The sequence below is a fragment of the Dipodomys merriami genome, unplaced genomic scaffold (assembly GCF_024711535.1).
Source record: "Dipodomys merriami isolate MVZ:Mamm:240054 unplaced genomic scaffold, mDipMer1.0.p SCAF_17, whole genome shotgun sequence".
Taxonomy (NCBI): Eukaryota; Metazoa; Chordata; class Mammalia; order Rodentia; family Heteromyidae; genus Dipodomys; species Dipodomys merriami.
In genome coordinates, this window is record NW_027203048.1 from 31,951,028 (window position 1) to 31,973,870 (window position 22,843).

Here is a 22,843-nt window from a genome sequence, read left to right on the forward strand (position 1 = left end):
TGCTGTCATGTGAATATGACCTGTTGGGATTGTGACCCAGTGATTGTAGATACCCCTGGCATGTTCAGAAAGGACATGTTTTCACTTACTAGAAAGTAGAGTGGTGGTAAAGTTGGTTATATATTTTAATGTCAGCTGTCCATAAATATAACCCAGTTTTTATTTCTGTCCCTTCAGGGAGTACAGATGATTTTCAGTCAGATAGTTCCTTATGGGAGATGGCTCTTTGCTTTGCGACAAGTTTATAATCTTGGATCTAAATTGCTAACTTGGAAATACACATCCAGTCACAGCATTTTATTTTTAAGAGAAAATTACAGGTCAACATTAAAATGTGAACTCAGGATTTTAAGCTAGGGTGGTATGAAATTTTCTGGCAGATGGTTGGTCTTTTTACCCTAGTATTTGTAGCTTAGAGGCATCCTTGAGATTTCCTGTTTCTGTAATTCTTAGGCAGTTCTAAGTATTTGTCGGTTGTGGGGCTTGAACTCTAGATCTGGGCGCTATCCCTCAGCTCTTCAGCTCAAGGCAAGTGCTCTACCACTTGAGCCACAGTACCACTTCTGGTTTTCTGAGTGGTTTATTGGAGATAGGAGTCTCACAGGCTTTCCTGCCAGGTCTGGCTTTGAACTGTGATCCTCAGATGTCAACTCCCTGAGTAACTAGGATTACAGGCATGAGCCACCAGTGCCAGCTAAAGTATTTTAACAGTATAAAGCAATAGGTTTTTTTTCAACTAATCAAAATGAAAGGCCCAAGTTATAAGAGCCACCAAGTTTACTATATAGAAAAGGACATTTTAGCATTGATAATTTTAATGTAAATTTAAAATCCTGGATCCCAGGAAGTCTTAGCTGGAACTTGCTTTTCTTCATAACAAATTATTTCATCTCCCACTTTAAATTCTACTTTTTCTTCATCTAAACTGAGGCCACAGTCCATCCCGGTTTTGATGACTGAAGTGTCATCTTTATGGTGTTTCAGTGAGGTTAATGATCCTTTAAAAAAAGAAAAACAGTACATTCAAATAACTCCTTATTAAAAGTGTAGCGTGGTATTAAGTACACAAAATTTTAAAAATTAGAAGTTTTTAAAGACAAATTGTAGCAGAAAAATTTCCCATTAAAAAAAATAAGACTGCAAATGTTTGGCTCATTGCAGGGAAACTTAGGAAATAGGAGAGTTAAAAATTAGAAGCAGTCTAGGAATATGTGGGAAAGAGGAATGGATTTCAGAAGGCTACACAATTGGTTTGGCGATGTGTTATAGTAGACTGATGCAGGGCTCAGTAACTCGGACCTATAATGCTATTTGGATGACTAAGATTGGAACACAGGCCAGTAGGGCTCAAGACTCCACCTCAAACAATGCCTGGGTAAGATGGCTAGTTTTCCCAGTAATACGGGTAAGCATATAGGTATAAGTCCAAGCTGGCCAGGGCACAACTCCAGACCATACCTAGAAAATAGCCAATGGGAAAAGGTGTGGAGGTGTGGTTTCAGTGGTAAAGCACCTACTTAACAAGTGTGAGGCCCTGAGTTCCATCTCCAGCAGCACAAAGAAAAAAACAGTGGTAATGCTTACCCTTCCAAATGACATGTCCATTACGGATTAATTTAAATTTTTTTTGTTTTTCCAATTGTCCCTTTTGGACTCTGCAGCCAGCAACAGGAACTTTTTTCTTCCCTTCTGTTATAAAGAAGGTAGCTAGTATAGAAGCTTCACCTTTAAGAAAAGAAGAATGTTAACATGGGAAACTAAGGATTCTGATAATGTTTGACGTTCTACAGTATAAGAATTAAAAATAGTAATTCAAAAACACTTCTTGACACCGATTTTTAAATAAAGCATCCTCAAGTGATTTGTCTGTTCCATGAAAACCTAGTGTTAAGCTTTCCTTCAGTTTGGTTTCTGTCATTTCCAGATTTAAATCAAAGCGTTTTTATATCCATTAATCAATACTAATTCTATAACTCAGTTTTCCTACAACAACAAATTCAGTAACACGTTTGTTACCAATTTTTGAGGGATTTACCTGACATTTTCCAAACTGTTCTTAGTGTAAGAACACATCAACCTCCAATTAAACAGCAAAAAGCAAGAGGTAGAGCCAAGCAAGAGCAAGAGACCTGTAGTTCAAGCCCCAGTACAGGTGTATGTACACACACACACACACACACACACATCAATTGAATAAGTTCCAGATTAAGGGGGAGGAGAAAGGGAATATATAATACAGGCAATGAATTAATGTACACTACACATCTGTGGCATCAGAGTGAAACTGCTTTGCACTATTAATGTGTGCTAAAAAAAAATCAACTAACATTAAAATTGTCCCATTGCACTCAAATGCTGCTTTCTATAATGCCTTAGGTGTCAGTTCAGAGAGAAGAGCTGAGGCACACATTCATAAGTCACCAAGAAATCAGCATCAAGCCCAAGGGAGGAGATATGGGCGGAGCTTCATGCTATTAAAAAATGCCCTCAGGATTCCATTGGGCTCCTGTTTGGAACTCCTCTCTTGAAAGGTCTCACTATTTTTGCTGCTTTACTTTCAAATAGCCTTGCTCTGTCTGCTAAAAAAAATGTTTTAGGATAAATGAAACTAAAGAGAGCTAACAATGAAATATAATCCGACGCTGGACTATGGGAAAATATATTGCTCCAGTCCAAAAACAAATCAATGGCTCTCTTGATACTGTTAAATTTTATGTATTAAGCCAGGTGCTGGTGGCTCATGCCTGTAATCCTAGCTACTCAGGGAGCTGAGATCTGAGGATCACGGTTCAAAGCCAGACAGGGCAAGAAAGTCTCTCACTCTTATCTCCAATTAACCACTAGAAAACAGAAAGTGGCACTATGGCTCAAGTGGCAGAGGTCATGCCTTGAGCTGAAGAGCGCAAGGCCAGCACCCAGGCCCAGAGTTCAAGCCCCACAACCGATTAAATAAATAAATAACAATTAGGTTCTTCATTTCTAAGCTTGAGAGCAAGTTCTTAGATGTTTTGTCTATCTCCTTGAGGTTAAATTAAGTACAATGTGTGGTATAGGGCATATGTTTATAACATATTAAGCATCTATGAATTCTCATGGTAGTAATTATTTTTTAGTACATAGTACGTGGAACAGTGGAAACATTTCCCCTAATTTTTGCTTTCAAGTAGTATTTACACTTAAGATAAACATGCTAGAAAGTAATATTCAGCCAACACTTACCTATTGGGTGTTCTTCTACTATGCAGGGCAATCTACTACTCAGTTCCTCTTTCAAATCTTCAATAAGACGATAAATGATTTTGTGGAGTTTAATTTTTACTCCTTTTCTTGCAGCTGACTGCTGGATAGCATTATTTGCATCCACATTAAAGCCATATATAACCCCTGGTAAACAAAAACATAATCACTAAAGTAGTATAAATATCATTTCTCTTTTAGCAGAAACTTAAATCTAAATTTCCTCCCATGTAATTACATAGCAACAGCAACTCAGTAGATGAGAAATTATGTTTTTTCTTATAAAAGGTAGTACAGTTTCAGATTATTGGATGAACGGCCCACATTATAAACTTAATAAAAAAAACTTTCTGAAAAGCCAAGCAATAAAAGACATTTTAAATCTAATCATTCAAGAAACATTATGTTGGAAGTGGTGCTGTAGCTCAAGTGGTAGAGCGCTCGCCGTGAGCTGAAGAGCTGAGGGACAGCGCCCAGGCCCAGAGTTCAAGCCCCACGACCGACAAAAAAAAAAAAAAAAAAAGAAACATTATGTTAAAGGCCCATAATGTCTAGGCAGTATGCTAAATTAATTTTTAGTTTTGTAACAAAATGATCATAATTATGATTTTTTATTTTAATTAAAATTGTATTTTTTAGTTAAAACACTGCAATTTTGTGGTTTATGATGCTCAAAAATAGTAAATAGTGATTTAAATGGTAACATTTAAGTTATTCTAAAAAGCAAAATACTTTTATGGAAATAACATCTACCAAAGAATAGATGATCTGGGGCTGGGAAGGTGGCTCAGTGGTAGAGCGCTTGCCTTGCAAGCCTGAGGCCCTGGGTTCGATTCCTCAGCACCACATAAGCAAAAAGAAAAAAAGCTGGAAGTGGTGCTGTGGCTCAAGTGGTAGAGCACTAGCCTTGAGCTGAAGAGCTGAGGGACAGCGCCCAGGCCCAGAGTTCAGGACCCACGACCGGACCCAAAAACAAAAAGAAAAAAAAAGAATAGATGATCTATCTAAGTAACTGCAAATAGTTTAGGGGAAAAAGGAAGCCAAAGCAATATACTATTGTCTCAAATAAAATGAATGAAAAGAATTAAGAAAAACACAATTACCTCAAAGTCTTATTAAATCCTTTCTTGTCTACTAGATGCCAGGCTACACAAGTGCTTAATAAGTATTTCAAATTTGCCACGCACTGGTGGCTCAACACCTGTAATCCTAGCTACTCAGGAGACTGAGATCTGAGGATCATGGTTTGAAGCCAGACCAGGCAGGAACGTCCATGAGACTCTTATCTCTAATTAGTAACAGAAAAAAAGCTGGAAGTGATGCTGTGGCTCAAGTGGTAGGGCACTAGCCTTGAGCAAAAAGGCGCTCAGGGAAAGCACCCAGGCCCAGAGTTTGAGCTCCAGGACCAGTAAAATAAATACTTCAAATTCATCATTTCTGAAAGTATCTTTTCAATAGTAGAGATGACATCTAATTGTAGTCAAGTCAGGTTATAAATCACCTCCTTTCTAAATGATTCATAATTACTCAACACTTGATGCTTTGCTGGTTATTGGATCTATTTAAAGTGATGGTGGTGAGACAGCTTTTTGTGTAACTTAACTAATAATGACCTTATCCCTATCTTCTAGGCATTTAAAACTAAAAGAAGCTTTTCCTATAAATGGAAGGGGAATTAAAAAAAAAAATGAGACAAAGGACAAAGAGTGAACCACTGCAACGGTGATACTTCTTCAACTTGGGGGATGGGACTCAGGGGGGAGGGAAAGTGGGAGAAAACCAGGGAGAGGGTAACACTGTTGGACAAGAAATGTACTCATTACCTTAAGTAACTGTATATCACCCTTACAATTAAATTTTTAAAAAAGACTTACAAAGTAACCAATTAACAAAAATAGGTAGCTAAAAGTAAAAAGATGAAGGAAAGTATAACAGTTATAGGAACACTCAAAAAGTCAAGATTGATGAAACAGAGAACTAACCTTGAACAGCGTGAGAATTGGGGAGAGGGGGCAGTAACGTTACTTAAACAAACCCTACTGGTTCTTGAATTGCTCCTCAAGGTTGCAGAAAGCCATGACAAGTGCAGCTATGGCTTCAAACTGGACTAGAGTAGAAAGGGTGATACTGACAGGAATGTTAGGGTGACAAGCCAAGCAACAAGACAGAAGTAAGTGGCTCATAATGTGATCTAGGGAACAGATAAACACATAGTAAACAGAATTCTTACCATGAAATGTTTTGGCAAAGTTAATATCATTTTCAGTAATATCACCCACTCCAAAATGTACCAATTCTAGTTCACACTCGTGTGAGACATCATAGGTATCCATAATGTTCAAAATGGCCTCAACAGAACCATCAACATCACCTAAATAAAGCAAAAGGTTTAAATAGGTGCAAGAGATCAGCATTAACAGATACAAAAATTACAATAATCAGCTGGGCGCTAGTGGCTCACGCCTATAATCTTAGCTATGCAGAAGGCTGAGATCTAAGGACTGCGGTTCAAAGCCAGCCCGGGCAGGAAAGTCCGTGAGACCCTTATCTCCAATAAACCAGCAGAAACCTGGAAATGGCACTGTGGCTCAAGTGATAGATAGAGCGCTAGACTTGAGCAAAAGAACTGAGGGACAGCGCCCAGGCCCATGACCAAAAAAAATAAAAAAAATAAAACAATTACAATAATCTATTTAAAGCCATGACAAGAATAAGTTTTACCAACAAAAGCACTTTTATTTACCAGTAAAACGATTATTTATTTTATAAATATCTACTAATAAACAGGTTAAGACTCGTGGACCATGACTATAATTCCAGCTCAAAAGCAGAGAACCAGAAGATTGAAATTTGAGGTCAGCTTGGGCAAAAAATTAGTGAGAATCCCATCAACATGAATGCTCAGAAAGGAGGATCAAGGTCCAAGTCAGCCCAGGTAAAAACATAAAAACCTATCTTTAAATAACTAAAGAAGGGCTAAAGGCTCCAGAGGTAGAGTGACTGACAAGTACAAGATCCTGAGTTCAAACCTCAGTGCCACAAATAAATAAAGTATAATAAAACAAAGGACATTTATGACAAAATCATCAAGAGGCAGAAAGATGCCTCTTAAAAAACAGAAATAACTTTCAATTGAATTGAAGGGTTTTCCAGTGGAGGAAGGGATGGAATTGTAGCACCTGGAGAGGATGTGGAAGGAAAATGTAACTTCAAGGTCAAGCTGACCTACATAGCAAGACTCTGTCTAAAATAAAATAAAATAATAAGTTTAGAAAATAAAAGGTCCAGGAAGTGGTACTGTGGCTCAAAGTGGTAGAACACTAGACTTGAGCTGAAGAACTCAGGGACAGTGCCCAGAGTTCAAGCCCCCTGACCAACAACAATAAAAATGAAACAGAAGGTCCAAATTAGCTATGGGAATAAAGATACACAGATATTAAAAAAACTGAGTTTTAAAGTAAAATCTTTAAAAACACACCTTTAACAATTATAGGAAGTACATTTGAATCTCTTTCAACTTTTTCTTTTGGCTTTAAGTTTTTATGTTCTTTTCTTTCAAGGTACTTTTTATAGGATATCTTCTTCCAGTGCAAAGTGCCATATTGTTCACGGGCTGTCTGATATGCTTCTTGATGTTCCTTCCGCTTTTCTTCTATTATTTTTAGATCTTCTTTATTTTTCTCCTGTTCTTGTTCAAACTTCCTCCAGTCAATAACTTCACGTGCCCTTGACTTCACAGGGGGAAAGCTGGCATCAATGAATGAAACAGACACTAATACCTGCTAGGCTAAACATGTGTGTTCTCAAGATAAACTCATAGTATGAAACCCTTGATTTTATAATTACAAGAAACTTAAATTTTTTAACTTGGTAACTTTGAATATGATTGAGACAATTAAATTTTAAATTTAAAATAATATAGCATTCAAAACAGCATGACTGGCCCCCTCATGTGATATGAACAGTACAGATTGATATTTGAAACCATTATACATTTAACATAGAAATATATATAGTAACATAAAGAATCTGTACCTCAGATTCTACTTCAAGAATTTCATCTCCTGCAGAAGGAAGGTCTTTCCAGCCTACAATTCCCACTGGCATGCTAGGATAGGCCTCATTGATTGTTTTTCCATTTTCATCAAACATCAAGCGTACTTTTGCCCAACACTTTCCAGCAACCAGAACTGAGCCTTTTCTCAAAGTTCCTCTTTGAATTATAGCTGTTGTAATGGGACTAAAATGAATATAAAAGTAAATATTCTTAATGCCATAATCACAATATAATTGTTTCTTTTTGTTGCTCCTTTAAAAAAAATTGTTACTATAAAGGTGATATACAGAGGGGTTACAGTTATATAAGTCAAGTAATGAGAATATTTTTTTTTGTACAAAATGTTACCCTGTCCCTCACTCTCTAAGCAAAGATATCATTATGAGGTTTAAAAAATACACATATACAGCCAGGCACTGGTGGCTCACACCTATAATCCTAGCTACTCAGGAGGCTGAGATTTGAAGATCACAGTTTAATACCAGCCCAGGCAGGAAAGTCTGTGAGATTCATATCTCCAATAAATTACTCAGAAAAAGTCAGAAGTGGGAGAGTGCTAACCTTGAGTACAAAGCAGCTCAGGGACAGCACCCAGGCCTTGAGTTCAAGCCCCAGGACTAGAAAAAAGAAAACAAAAACCATATACACACATATACACACATTTATGTACACAGGATTAATTGCTTTCTCAACTTTTTTTTTTTTTTTTTTTTTGGGTCCGGTTGTGGGGGCTGAACTCTGGGCCTGGGCGCTGTCCCTCAGCTCTTCCAGCTCAAGGCTAGAGCTCTACCACTTGAGCCACAGCGCCACTTCTGGCTTTTTTCTGTTTGCTGATGTGGTACTGAGGAATCAAACCCAGGGCCTCATGCATGCAAGGCAAGCACTCTACCACTGAGACACCTTCCCAGCCCCCTTTCTCAACTTCTTAAGCAGGTTTTTGGTACTATAAAAAAAACACTTGTAAGCAAGGGGCCAGGCACTGGCTCACACCTATAATCCTAGCTACTCAGGGGGTTGAGATCTGAGGATCACAGTTCAAAGCCGTCCCGCAGGAAAGTCCGTGAGACTCTTATCTCCAATAAACCACTAGAAAACTGGAAGTGGCACTGCGGCTCAAGCAGTAGAGCACTTACCTTGAGCTGAAGAGCTCAGGGACAGCACTGAAGCTCAGAGTTTAAGTCCCATGACCAAAAAAAAGAAAAACCCAAACCAAAAAACAAACAACCCCCCCCCCCACACTTGTTACCTGGTGCTAGTGGCTCACCCCTACAATCCTAGCTACTCAGGAGGCTGAGAACTTAGGTTCTTAATTCAAAGCCAACCTGGGCAGGAAAGTCCATGAGATCCTTATCTCCAATAAACTATTTAAAAAACCCGGAAATGGAGCTATGGCTCAAGTGGCAGAGCAAAAGCAGCTCAGGGACAGCACCCAGACCCTGAGTTCAAGCAAAAAAAAAAGGAAAAAAGAAAATTAGTATTTGTTTAGTATTTGTGTATTGGTGGCTCAAGCTAAACAGTAGAATGCAAAAAAAGCTAAGAAACAAAGCTCTGGCCCTGAATTCAAGCTCCAATACTTGCACATACACAAAAATATGCTTTGAGAGTATCTGCTCCTGAAGAAACAACATAAAATAAAACAAGTAAATTGTCATATAATCAAGTCACAAAAATTATAGAACAAAATTATTAAGCAGCAGCATTTTAGCGTAGACCTACCCTCTTCCTTTGTCTGTGAATGACTCTATGACTGTTCCTTCTACTGGGCCAGTAGGATCTGCTTTCAATTCTAACATTTCTGCAAGAACAACTGTTGCTTCTGCCACAGCCATCAGATTATCACCCTTTAACAACAACAAAAATTAATATACATTAATAAATATTACCTGTGAATATAACTATCAGGATCAGAAAGGCAAATGATCCATAAGTTATACTTTTCTCTTAAAGCATTAAAAGGGTGAATTACCACCAGGCACCAATAGCTCACACCTATAATCTTAGCTACTTAGGAAACTGAGATCTGAGGATCTCAGTTCAAAGCCAGTCTGGGCAGAAAAGTCCCTGTGAAACTCTTATTTCCAATTAAAAAAAACAAACAAACCAAAAAAACCAAAAAAAAAACTCAAAAAAACCAGGACGCTGGGGCTGGGAATATGGCTTAGTGGTGGAATGCTTGCCTAGCATACACGAAGCCCTGGGTTTTATTCCTCAGCACCACATAAACAGAAAAAACTGGAAGTGACGCTGTGGCTCAAGTGGCAGAGTGCTAGCCTCGAGCAAAAAGAAGCTCAGGGACAGTGCCCAGGCCCCAGGACTGGCAAAAAAAAAAAAAAAAAAAAACCCTCTTGTGGAGGATGAGGGGTAGAAGGCAGGTTTAAGCTTACTTGTGTTTTGCATTTAAGAAAGAATAACTGGTAATTGAAAAGAGAATACAACTATTATAAATAACATTTTAATAAGTGATAGCATTTTCATCCATGGAACATTCGGGTAATCAGCAATAATAAGATCAATCAAAATAGTTAATAGTATGAGTGCAGTATTGATTTATTTAAATCTTTCTTAAATGCCCTAAGAAATTTCTATTCAAAAAGCCATTAAATACAAGCATATTTCAATTCTTCCTGTTGTAAACTTGTTTTAAATTCAGCTAACTATAATCCTAGCCCCTCTCCTCCCAAATAATTTACCACCTACTCTCCTCACACCAAATATTCCATAATGTGAAAAGCATTAGTTTTAAAACCAACTCCTGACCATCCAGTTATTATACTGTGAACTGGTAATTGACCTCTCTAAGCCTAACTCCTAATCAGGAAAAGTATACCAGTTTTGATTAGTAATAAAAGGATTTTTAAAACACAAGTTATGTCTGGCAAAATGCTCTTTAGACAGCATATAGCGCTTACATTCGAGCACATGTGCGTTTGAGGGGCCTGTACTTACCGTAAGTGCAGAGACAGGTACTGCCTGAACATCACCGCCGTAATCCTCACATACCACATCATAAGCCAGAAGCTCTTTTTTCACTCTTTCTGGGTCAGCACCAGGCTTGTCACATTTGTTTATTGCAAGGACAATAGGAACTGAAAGAGACAAAGTTAAAAAATGTACAAATGCGAACACCTTCAATTCCAACTATTCCCAGTGAGGGACACCAACCTGATGTGGCTTTCTCCTTGTCCTGTGGATGTATTTAGTCAAAACACCTAAATGACCCAAGGTTTGACTTTCATCAACCCACTCAACTCTACATACATGCATACATACATACATACATATATACATACATACATATATGTAGAAAGAAATCCAGAGATGAGATTTTATAATTGTAAGCAAATAATGAGCTACTTGTGGTAATAATTAAAAGCTAATATACAATAAAAATAAAACCTCAGTAATTTGAGTATAAAAAGACCAATCTTTTTTTTGGGGGGGGAGGTCATGGGGCTTGAACTTTGGGCCTGGGTGCTGTCTCTGAGCTCTTCAGCTCAAGGCAAGCGCTCTACCACTTGAGCCACAGCGTCACTTTTGGTTTTCTTGTGGTTAATTGGAGATAAGAGTCTCACGGACTTTTCTGCCTGGGCTGGCTTTGAACCGTGATCTTAGCTTTCAGCTTCCTGAGCAGCTAGGATTATAGGCATGAGCCACCTGCGTCCGGCCAGAAAGACCAATCTTTAAACCTGAAAACAAGATCAATAACTACACTGGTGATAACCTCCAGGAAAAACAAGATCATTCAAGTCCTGTCAGATCATTTGACTCTTATTTCTAGGCTTTAATCCATCGCTGAATTCAAAATGTCATCCTGAATTGAAGTTCAGTTTCATTATTGCAACTTTTCTCTTAGGATTGATAGTGCCTTGTGACAGAATTAAACATGAGCACAAGGCACTGAATTCAAGCCCCAGTACTAGCAACAACAACAAAAGGTAGAAGAATATATACTTTTACATAATGTCCTTGCTATATATCACTGTCAGATAAGAAGCCTTTAATTACTACTCTCATGCAACAGAGAGACTAACAGATGGAGGTAAATACAATATATACCATAGCTAATGTTCCCCGAATCACAAACTCTTTCCAAGTAAACTCAGATTCTGCTCCACCTTGAATCACAGACACTCTAACTCTACTGCAGATGAATTTGAAAACAACATGATTTTTAAAAACTTGATATATTATAAGTAAGCCTTAAAGTAAATAAGTAAGCCTTTAGTAGTCAATATCTGAGAGTAATTGTTAAGAAAACAAAACTAGGCTGGGAAGGTAGAGTGCTTGTCTTGCATGCATGAGGCCCTGGGTTTGAGTCCTCAGCACCATATAAATAGAAAAAGCCGGAAGTGGCACTGTGGCTCAAGTGGTAGAGCACTAGCCTTGAGCTGAAGAGGTGAGCAACAGCACCCAGGCCCAGAGTTCAGGCCCCATGACTGACAAGAAAGAAAAAGAAAACAAAAACTATTTAAACTGATGAAAGTAATTCCTATAACTGCCACAATTTAAAGAATTATTTTAATGTGTAAATCCCAAATATATTATGGTAGAAAATGAACTAAATCCTCCAGCAAAAAAATGACTCACTAACATTATCTATCTTAGGATAGGTTAAGTGTAGCCTCTTCTTCACTCTGTATTTTAGCAAAGCATTCTGACCTCCTTGTGGTTTTTTTTTTTTTTTTTTGTCAATCATGGGGCTTGAACTCTGGGCCTGGGCACTTTACCTCAGCTCTTCAGCTCAAGACCAGCGCTCCACTACTTATGCCACAGTGCCACTTCTGTGGTTTATTGGAGATAAGATCTCACAAGTTTCCTGCCTGGGCTGGCTTTGAACTGTGATCCTTAGACCTTGGCCTCCTGAGTAGCTAGGATTACAGGCGTGAGCCACTCATGCCCGACTTCTCCTTGTTGTCTTTTGGTGGTTAACTGGATAGGATTCTTATGGACTTTCTGCTCAGGTTGGCTGTAAGCACTGAGCTATGGTACTTTAAGGGAACACACTGGTAGTCTGGGAAGGAGGCCTAGTGTCTCCATAAGGCAGCCAGTCTCCCTCTTGTTGTAATTTTAAATTAAAGTAGGCTATTGTTTCAATTTTATGCCTTGTTGTTCTTTTTTTTGTGTGCTAGTACTGGTACTTGAACTCTGAGCATCACACTCTCATTAAGCTCGCTTGCTCATGGCTGGTGCTCTATCATTTGAGCCACTCCACCAGTCTTGCTTTTTGCTGATTAACTGAAGATAGAATCACAGTAATTTTCTATTCTGGGATGGCTTTGAACCTCAACCCACCAAGTTTCAGCATCTTGAGTAGATACAGATGTAAGCCACTGGTGCCTAGTCTAGCTTTATGTCTCTGATCCAATAATAACTTACTTAAGCAGATAATGGGAGAGTTTTTCTTTTGAGAGTTCAGATAAATGAATAAGGAATAACAAAATCACCTCTATGTAAATCTTAATGAATTCATATGATGGGTATGTAGAACTTCATCATTCTATTCTTATTTTTATATCTCTAAAATTTCCATGTTGAAAAGTTTTGTTGGTTTTTTTTTTTTTTAAATGTCATCATAGGCCAGGCACTTATGGCTTAAGCCTGTAATCATAGCTATTCAGGAGGCTGAGATCTGAGGATTGTGGTTCAGAGAGAGCCTGGGCAGGAAAGTCCATGAGACTCTTAAAAGCTGGTGTGTGTTTGTGTGTGTGTGTGTGTGTGTGTGTGTGTGTGTGTGAGAGAGAGAGAGAGAGAGAGAGAGAGAGAGAGAGAGAGAGAGAGAAAGACCCCCTGTAGAGGGTGGGTCACCTCTAGTTCAGTGGCAGAGCACCTGCACAAGGCCCTGAGTTCTAATCTCAGAACAGAAAGAGAAGAAAAACTGTAGGTTAGAAAAAAACAAAAACAAAAACTGTACTTCTCATTACAAGTTCCAAATTAATCCAGCTATCCATTTTTATTGTGCCTGTGGCAAAACAACTATCTCTGAAGCTGTGAAATAGAAATATCTATTCTGGGACTGCTGTGAAGATTAAATAAACTACATATAAATGAATCCATAATTGAAACTTTATGTAGTAGACTGTCAAAATTAAACAAACAAACAAACAAAACCCTTCCTACCTGATACATGTAAGTCAAACACAATACCTTGAGCAGCTTTGGCATGCTGAATAGATTCTATGGTTTGCGTCATAACTCCATCATCTGCAGCCACAACTAACACAACAATGTCAGTGACCTGAGCACCTCTGGCTCTCATTGCTGAGAAGGCAGCATGTCCTGGAGTATCAAGAAAGGTTATCTTTTCCCCAGAAGGCAGAGACACTGTGGAAATAGAAATTCAAAAACACCAAGTACTCAAATATGTACTCCTGCAACGGGAAGGAATACATGACATCAAACATACTCTGTCACTTGAGAAATATCCCTAGTTCTTTTCATTTTAGTTTGTTTTTCAAATAGGGCCTTGTATTTTTGTCTAAGCTAGCTTGGACTGCCCACCTGGGACCACGATCCTCCTCCTCCTACCTTCCAAACAGCTGGAATTATGGGCATGCAACACCAAGCCAGGCTTCTGTCCATTAGTACCAATCACAACAACACAGACTAAAATTTCACAACAAAAACATAAAGTACTCTTAATGAAAATAAAGTATCAGTGAGACTCTGAGAATTTTCTTCTCAAGTAATATCTAACTTTATATTTCTAGAATATAGTTACTTTTATTGTTGGTTACCAATCAATAACCATTCTAAAGAGAATAGACAAATAATTGGATGGAAAGTCACCTATACATTAGCAAACTACAGCTACATAATTGACTTAAGCCACAGAAAGGCAGTTTAGTATATAGTTAATAGCCTAACATTTGAATCCAAGAATCTTGTGTAGAAGTCCTGCCTTTGCCAGTTACTAGTTATGTACTTTGAGCAAGTTAGTTAAGCTGAAACTGTCTCTAAATGCCCAGTAAATGGTACCTACTAGTTAATTATTAATAGCAATATTATCCAACCCACATTGCAGATTATTTAAACTTAACAAGCTCATTAAAACTAATAAGCAAGAGTAAAAAGTGTAACCTAAGTTACACTTCTTATATAAAGTATGAAGTAACTTAACCATCTACTCATCACTTTATCGTATGATAGCTTTAAGTTTCAGCCCTCCTTACTTGATCTGTGTATTTCAAATTAAGGCATTTAGTTGAAGAAAATACTAAGTGTGGTTCCCAAGCACATTGTAAGGTGATTTGTGTTCATACCAAGAAAGGCACCAATGTGCTGAGTGATGCCTCCAGCTTCCATTGCCGCCACTTGAGTTTTTCGAAGTTTGTCAAGTAACGTCGTTTTCCCATGGTCAACATGGCCCATTATAGTAACAACTGGGGACCTTGGGGTTAATAAAGCTGGATCTGCTTGGGGCCTACAATTAATAGCAAAGGGGTTTCATTTCTTAACTATCAGAAACACTTTGATATGGATTGCAGTGATTTGTGCAAGCTACTATTAACAATAAAATCAACACTCTAGTTTTATTACAGAAAATTATTTTCTCCTTTTATTATTTCCATTTTTCCCCTTTTAAAAATATAATGACTTGCCAGGCACTGCTGGTTCACGCCTATAATCCTAGCTACTCAGGAAGCTGAGATCAGAGGGTCATGGTTCAAAGCCAGCCATCCAGTAAAGTCTGAGACTCTCATCTCTAATTAATTAAAAACCAAAAAGTCAGAAGTGGAGCTGTGGCTCATGTGCTAGAGTGCTATCACATGATAATGACCCTGAGTTCAAGCCCTAATATGGACACACCAATATATCAACACTAAAACACACACATGCTCTATATAATGATCTATGACAGAGTATTTAATGACTCCCCAACTGTTCCAAAGTTGACATTCTTTTTAACAATGAGCAGAATTGAATCAAATTTGTAATTCAGACTAATATATATGTGTGTGTGTATATATTATATACACACATATATATATTCAGAATACTATGGAAAGTAACTTTTAGTTTTATAATAAGCTGAATATACTTTTTGGTGCTTTTAGCACTTTGAATAAAAGTTTATCTTATACTCACACATTACTTTAATCCTGAAAGAAAATGTATGGTAAGCAAAACTGTGTGGCCTTTTCACCAAAATACAATTAAATCTTACCTTTTAACAACATCTTTATTTTCTCTGACTTTGTCCTGTTTTAATTTGCTCCACTTCAACTTCCTGCCTGTCTTCTTTATCACTTCTTTGATCCACACCTCATCTAAATGTGAATCTGCTTCTAGTGAATCTATGTCAATAGTAGTGTTCAATAAAGCTTCATATACATAATCTGGTTGCAATAAAACGAAATGTTTTAGGATCATGATTTAAATGCTTAAACAAGTAATTTTTGTTAATAAAAGCCAATATAAATGGTTTACTCAATATACGTATATAACCAGTTTAACAAATAACAAGGAAGCTGAATTTTTTTTCTTTTTTTTTTTTTTGGGTCCGGTCATGGGGCCTGAACTCTGGGCCTGGGTGCTGTCCCTCAGCTCTTCAGCTCAAGGCTAGCGCTCTACCACTTGAGCCACAGTGCCACTTCCGGCTTTTTTCTTTTTGCTTATGTGGTGCTGAGGAATCGAACCCAGGGCCTCATGCATGCAAGGCCAGTGCTCTACCACTGAGCCACCTTCCCAGCCCCTGAATTTTTTTTTTTTTTTTTTTTTTTTTTTTTTTGTCGGTCGTGGGACTTGAACTCTGGGCCTGGACACTGTCCCTCAGCTCTTCAGCTCAAGGCGAGTGCTCTACCACTTGAGCTACAGCGCCACTTCCGGTTTTCTGGTGGTTTATTGGAGATAGGAGTCTCACAGTCTTTCCTGCCCGGGCTGGCTTTGAACTGCGATCCTCAGATCTCAGCCTCCTGAGTAGCTAGGATTACAGGCGTGAGCCACCAGCGCCCGGCTGAATTTTTTTTCTTTAATTTTAGTTTTTGTCAGTTGTGGGGCTTGAACTCTGTGCTCGAGCTGTCCCTCAGCTCTTCAGCTCAAGGCAAGCACTCTATCACTTGAGCCACAGTGCCACTTCCAGCTTTCTGGTAGCTTATTGAGGTAAGAGTCTCACAGACTTTCTTGCCCAGGCTGGCTTGGGCAGATCTCAGCCTCCTTAGTAGCTAGGATTACAGGCATGAATTACTGGCACTCAGTTTGAAAATTTTTAATTCCTTAAACTATCATGCACTCAAAATGCCATAACTAGATTTCTGCATATTCATAAATATCTGAAAACTTATGTACCTTCTGAGTATCGGCACCATCAATAAATAATTAAATGGCTCATAACATAATCAGTATTGTCACTGATCATAGTCTATTCCTTTGTTTCTTTATTCTTTATTTCTTTATTCTATGTCATTCAAATAAAAATAAGTAATATAGGTAGACACAGCCAATTCTTGTTATTTACAAGTTACGTTCTACAGAGTTGTCATAAACCACTGCTTCTAGGAGAAATGGACAAATGAGGCATTTAAGCTTCTAATCACATCATTTCATAAACCAATCAACACATAATTTTGTTTAAGTGTCTATTGGAAGATATTTCTCAAAAATGTACATTGTTGCTTTATTAACAACTCACAGTCAATAGCACAATAACTGAATCATAGATATACTAATTTGGGACATCTGTTTTCTATATAAGGCACAGGATAGCCTTCTAGTGCTGATACAATTCAGTACTAGATAAGAGCCAAGTTAAATATCAGAATCACCACAAAAATTAAAAGCATGAAAATTTGAAAAGAAAACCACTGAACAGACTGTAATGGATGCTTGTTTGCAGAATGAGGGGCTAAGCAAGAAGGCAGAACATCACCTTGTTTGACCTAAGCAGGGAGCTACATATGGAGCAACTTGGATTTTACACTTCTCTAAGTGTGTCTAAGAATAATAACTGCCCTAAGTATTGATTTATAGATGACAACTACATTTTTACAAATACAGTAGGAATAGCTGCAAATATCAAATCCATGAAAAATGAAGACTGCCTATATATAATATATATTTATTATGTATATTATTATGTATAATATATATTATATATAGGCACTAAACTGTATATATACACACAGACACACTACCTCTGAATACACATACCCATAATTTATGTATCTATTTTGTTGTTCAAAAACTCCTAAAATATATAAAAATATATATTCCTTTTCATTTTATTATGCTTTGTTTTACTCTGTCATATTTCCTATGGAAATAAATATACCTGTGATAATGAAATAAGTAGTTTTATGTTTCTAAATTTTCAGTCACCCTGTAAACATGTATTTAGAGAATAAATATGACAGAAATGCATCCTCCAATAAACAGAAAATTACACCTAAAAGAAATTCAAAACTGGGGGGGAGGATGAGGGGGAGAGATGGGAAGGGATGGTAAGGGGAAACAAAGGAGGAGGCAACAATGCTTGATAAGAAATGTACTCATTACCTTGCTCATGTAATTGTAACCCCTCCGTATGGTATTTTCACAATAAAAAAAAATACAAAAAAAAACCCCATAATGTAATACAGTAAAGAGAACAACAACAAAAAAAAAAGAACTTCAAAACTGGACAGATGTCACACACCTATATCCTAGTACTTAGGAGGCTGAGGCAAGGGAATCATAAATGCAGGTCTCAAAACAAAATAAACCTGGGCACCAGTGGCTCACACCTGTAATCTTAGCTACTCAGGAGGGTGAGACCTGAGGATTGTGGTTTAAAGCCAATTCAGGCAGGAAACTCCATGAGACTCTTGTCTCTATTATACAAAAAAACTCCAGAGGTAGAGCTGTGGCTCAAGTGGTAGAGCACTAACCTTGAGTACAAAAGCTCAGGGACAGTACCAAGGCTCAGAGTTCAAGCCCCAGGATTGGCTAAAAAAAAAAAAAAAAAGCCAATAAATAAATAAATAAATAAATAAAACCCCAAATAAAAAACAATGACCATCAAACAACGAACAACCAATTCAGTGGTGTGCTGATACATGTTAAGTAAGGAGACTAGGAAAACAGGTCCATGATTTATACTAATCATGGTTGACTCCAAGCTTACAACATGAATTCTAGGCATGTGGATGTGAAGAGATGCTGAGCAGCAGTTATATACTATAGGTCCACCACACAGACAATACAGGCACAAATAACCTCAAGGAAGTTAAAATAGTAAATAGAAAGGGACAGTTAAAAATTAACAGTAAGCCAGGCACTTGTGGCTTGCGCCTATAATCCTAGCTACTCAGGAGGATGAGATCTGAAGATCGAGATTCAAAGCCAGCCTGGGTAAAAAAAATCCATGAGACTCTTATCTCCAATTAACCACCAGAAAACCAAAGTAGAGCTGTAGCTCAAAGTGATAGAGTGTAGCCTTGAATGGAACTAGCTCAGAGACAGCACTCAGGCTCTGAGTTCAAGCCCCACTACTGAAAAAAAACAAAAAAACAAGAACTGAGTTTTGATTTTTTTTCTTCTTCTCCTTTTTGATAGTACTAGACACATGCTTCCGAAGAAGGTAGTCTTACCACTTCAGTTATGGCCACAGCCTTTTCTGGTTTTAGCTATTTTTCAGAATAGGTCTTGCATTTTTTTTTTTTTTTTTTTTTTTTGGTCGGTCGTGGGGCTTGAACTCTGGGCCTGGGTGCTGTCCCTCAGCTCTTCAGCTCAAGGCGAGTGCTCTACCACTTGAGCTACAGCGCCACTTCTGGTTTTCTGGTGGTTTATTGGAGATAGGAGTCTCACGGTCTCTCCTGCCCGGGCTGGCTTTGAACCGCGATCCTCAGATCTCAGCCTCCTGAGTAGCTAGGATTACAGGCGTGAGCCATCAGCGCCCGGCTTAGGTCTTGCATTTTTATCCAGGGCAGTCTGGCCTATACCTTCCAGTAGGTGGGATTACAGATTTGCATTATTACTCAGCTCTTTGTTGAAATTGGAGTCTGTTTGCCTAAGCTAGCCCTGAACCATAATCTTCCCTTTCTCTGCCTCCTAAGTAGGTAGATAATAGGTGTGAGCTACTGTATGCAACCTTGATGAGTTTATTTATTTATTTGCTCCTGGCTAGTACTCTACCACTTGAGCCACAGTGTCACTTCTGGCTTTTTCTGTTTATGTGGTACTGAGGAATCAAACCCAGGGCTTCATACATACTAGGCAAGCACTCTACCAACTAAGCCACATTCCCAGCCCATTTAATTTTTAAAGAATTGCTCTAGCATGTGTAAGGGCCAGGTTCAATCTCTAGCACTGAAACACACACACACACACACACACACACACACACACACACACACACACACACACACACACACACACACACACACACACACACACACACACACACACACACACACACACACACACACACACACACACACTTAGAAGTTGTAGGGCTGGGAAGGTGGCTCAGTGGTAGAGTGCTTGCCTTGCATGCATGAAGCCCTGGGTTCGATTCCTCAGCACTACATAAGAAAAAAAAAAGCCAGAAGTGGCACTGTGCCTCAAGTGGTAGAGCGCTAGCCTTGAGCTGAAGAGCTGAGGGACAGCGCCCAGGCCCAGAGTTCAGGCCCACGACTGGACCCTTCCCCCACCCCCTCCAAAAAAAAAATTAGAAGTTATAGAGATGAAAAAAAAGAAAGAAAAGAAAAACATTGTAAAAAACACCCATGACCACATCTGTTTCCTTGTAAAGTTATCTGGCCTCACCTATGTCTTTCTTCATTGCTCTGGCTAGTTCTTCAACAGTCATTCCAATCCATACTTCTACTTCCTTTTTAGATTTTGTTGGAGATAGCTGAGATTTCCCTGGTCTTTCTTCCTATTAAAATGACAGAATATTACAATAAAAATATATACAAAAAATAAAAAATAAAATGACAATACATAAACATAGAAGAAAAAACATTAAGTGAAAATTCTGATTTGTTTTGGAAATCTACCATAATCATGGCACCAGTGACTCATACCTAAAATCCTGTCTACTCAGGAGGCTGACATCTGAGGATTATCGCTCAAAACCAGCTTAGGCAGGAAAGACTGTGAGAGTTTTATCTCCAATTAACCATCAAAAAAGCTAGAAGTAGAATTGTGACTGAAGTGGTAGAGCACTAGCCTTGAGCAAAAAAACTAAGAGACAGCACCCAAGTTCTGAATTCAAGCCTCAGTATGAGCACAAAAGAAAATAAAAGCCAAAAACACTTCTCTTGAGTACTTAATACTCAGATTAAAAAAGAAAATCTTTTATCTTTAATTCATAGCTTTGTTGTTGTGCCAGTACTGGGGTTTGAACTTGAAGCCTTGTGCTCACTTGGCTTTTTCTGCTCAAGGCTAGTACTCTACTACTTGAACCATACTTTCACTTCCAGCTTTTTTGCTTGTTAGAGACTCAGGGACTTTTCTCCCTGGGCTGTCTCAAACTTCAGTCCTCAGATCTCAACTTCCTAAATAGATAAGATTACAGGCATGAGCCATAGGCACCTAGTTTAATTAACTGTTTCATACTGATCTACATGTAATTAATCAAATTCATCAGCACAACCAAACAACTAACCAGAATGCCCTCTTCCTTCTGTGATCTATTGTGTGAGAAGAGCATTAAGTAATAAGTTCCTTTTTTTTTTTTTTTGGGGGGGGGGGTCCGGTCATGGGGCCTGAGCTCTGGGCCTGGGCGCTGTCTCTCAGCTCTTCAGCTCAAGGCTAGCACTCTACAACTTGAGCCACAGAGCCACTTCCAGCTTTTTTTTTTTTTCCTGCTTATGTGGTGCTGAGGAATTGAACCCAAGGCCTCATGCATGCAAGGCAAGCGCTCTACCACTGAGCCACCTTCCCAGCCCTGTAATAAGTTTTTTTAAGTGATAAAATCCTCAGAACAGATTTCTCCTCATGGTCCTAGGCACTTTCATTTCAGAACAAATAATGAAAAGTTACAGAAATCAGTAAGTACCTTCTTTGTTACTAGAAGCCGATACTGAGATAAAGCAGTGCCAATGAGAATGTCTGTCTGCCAGGTCGGAGCACAGAGCTGAGTGGTCCACACCGGGTAAGCAGATGGAAACCTGTGCATCCAATGTGCATGAGTTCTTTGTCTCAGGCAATGCAGGTGCCTACATACAGTGTGAAGTCGTAGCAAGGTTTCCAACCTCATTAGCTTCTGATTCATGCTTCTCCTAGAGAAATAAAATTTTTAAGTAAAGCTTAGTTAATATTTAAGTCAAGTTAGCAAATATTAATTGAAAAGGTACTACACCTAAAGCACTGTATGAAGAACTAGGGTACAAAAATGAACACAACTGGGTTCCTGCCCTGAAAGGATTCACAGTCTAGTTAGAGATAGAATTATACCAAGTACTCTCTAGGTACTGTCTATTATTATTTATTCATGTTATTATTGTGATAGGGCTGAAATAACATAACCAACTTTATAAATAGTCTATTTTTACAGCCATTTGGTGCATGCCTATAATCCCAGCATTAGAGTCTGAATCAGGAGCACCTTGCGTTCCGAGTCAAACTGGGCTATATTCAGTGAGATCTCATCTCAAAACAAAAAAGGCTTTTTTTCAGATTTCACTAATGAAATCACAACCGACATGATTTACAGAGAAAGTTACATAGCTCAGTAGCAGACCATGTGCTTAATGTGCACAAGAACCTGAGGAACAAAATCCACCAAATCAGATTTATACTCTGCAACAAAATGTATGAGACACAGGTGCTGGTAGCTCATACATGTAATTCTAGCTACTCAGGAGACTGAGATCTGGAGGACAGCAGCTCAAAGCCAACCTAGGTAGAAAAGTGCACTACACTCCATCGCTGAAATAACCAACAAAAAGCAGAGCTAGAGGTGTGGCTAAAATGGTAGAGTGCCAACCCTACCAAGCATGAGGCCCTGAGTTGAAACCCTACAGGTTGGGGCATGGAAAGAGGGAAAGAGGATGAGTGAGTGTGGTATTAGCTCAGACTAATGCAAATAAGTATCATAAACCTAAAGGCTTAAACAATAAGCTGGGCACCAATGGCTCACATCTGAAATCCTAGCTACTCAGAAGGCTAAGATCTAAGGATTGTGGTTCAAAGCCAGCCTGGACTGGAAACTCCATGAAACTCATCTCCAATAAACTACTCAAAAAAGCCAGAAGTAGCACTGTGGTTCAAATGGTAGTGTGCTGGCCTTAAGCAAAAGAAACTCAGGGATAGCACCCAGGCCCAGAATTCAAGCCCAGGACTGACTCTCTCCCTCCTCCTCCAAAAAAAATCAAAACAAAACAACACCAAAAAACCTCCACCAAAACACCAATATTTTTTCTAAAATGTACACTTGAATTCATCAACTCTTTCCTAAATACCCTTCCAAAATGGTTCCCCATCACCTTAATGTACAACTGCCTAATATGCATTATCTGCCCTATGTTAATATAGTCTCCTCACTTCTATCTCTCAAGTTATTTTTTCCCCCTAAACCATAAATCTGTCCTCACATTTCTGAACCTTTATATACCTCCTGAGTAGCTA

The 22,843-nt window shown here is 38.5% G+C and overlaps 1 protein-coding gene across 6 annotated transcripts in view; it reads right to left on the minus strand.

Annotated features, from left to right (window-relative positions):
• The window catches only part of Mtif2 (mitochondrial translational initiation factor 2), a 25,312-nt gene continuing 2,469 nt past the window's right edge, over window positions 1–22,843 (minus strand). For all 6 annotated transcript variants that reach the window (XM_070025651.1, XM_070025646.1, XM_070025648.1 and 3 more), the window contains 13 exons: window positions 21,273–21,495; window positions 20,036–20,147; window positions 15,459–15,630; window positions 14,554–14,714; window positions 13,439–13,615; window positions 10,241–10,380; window positions 9,011–9,135; window positions 7,273–7,477; window positions 6,716–6,968; window positions 5,468–5,608; window positions 3,220–3,384; window positions 1,585–1,725; window positions 1–998 (listed from right to left, as the gene is read on the minus strand). In XM_070025651.1, the coding sequence (XP_069881752.1) occupies window positions 826–998; window positions 1,585–1,725; window positions 3,220–3,384; window positions 5,468–5,608; window positions 6,716–6,968; window positions 7,273–7,477; window positions 9,011–9,135; window positions 10,241–10,380; window positions 13,439–13,615; window positions 14,554–14,714; window positions 15,459–15,630; window positions 20,036–20,147; window positions 21,273–21,488 (2,181 nt within the window). In that variant the 5' untranslated portion in view covers window positions 21,489–21,495 and the 3' untranslated portion in view covers window positions 1–825. The remainder of the gene's footprint in view (window positions 999–1,584; window positions 1,726–3,219; window positions 3,385–5,467; window positions 5,609–6,715; window positions 6,969–7,272; window positions 7,478–9,010; window positions 9,136–10,240; window positions 10,381–13,438; window positions 13,616–14,553; window positions 14,715–15,458; window positions 15,631–20,035; window positions 20,148–21,272; window positions 21,496–22,843) is intronic.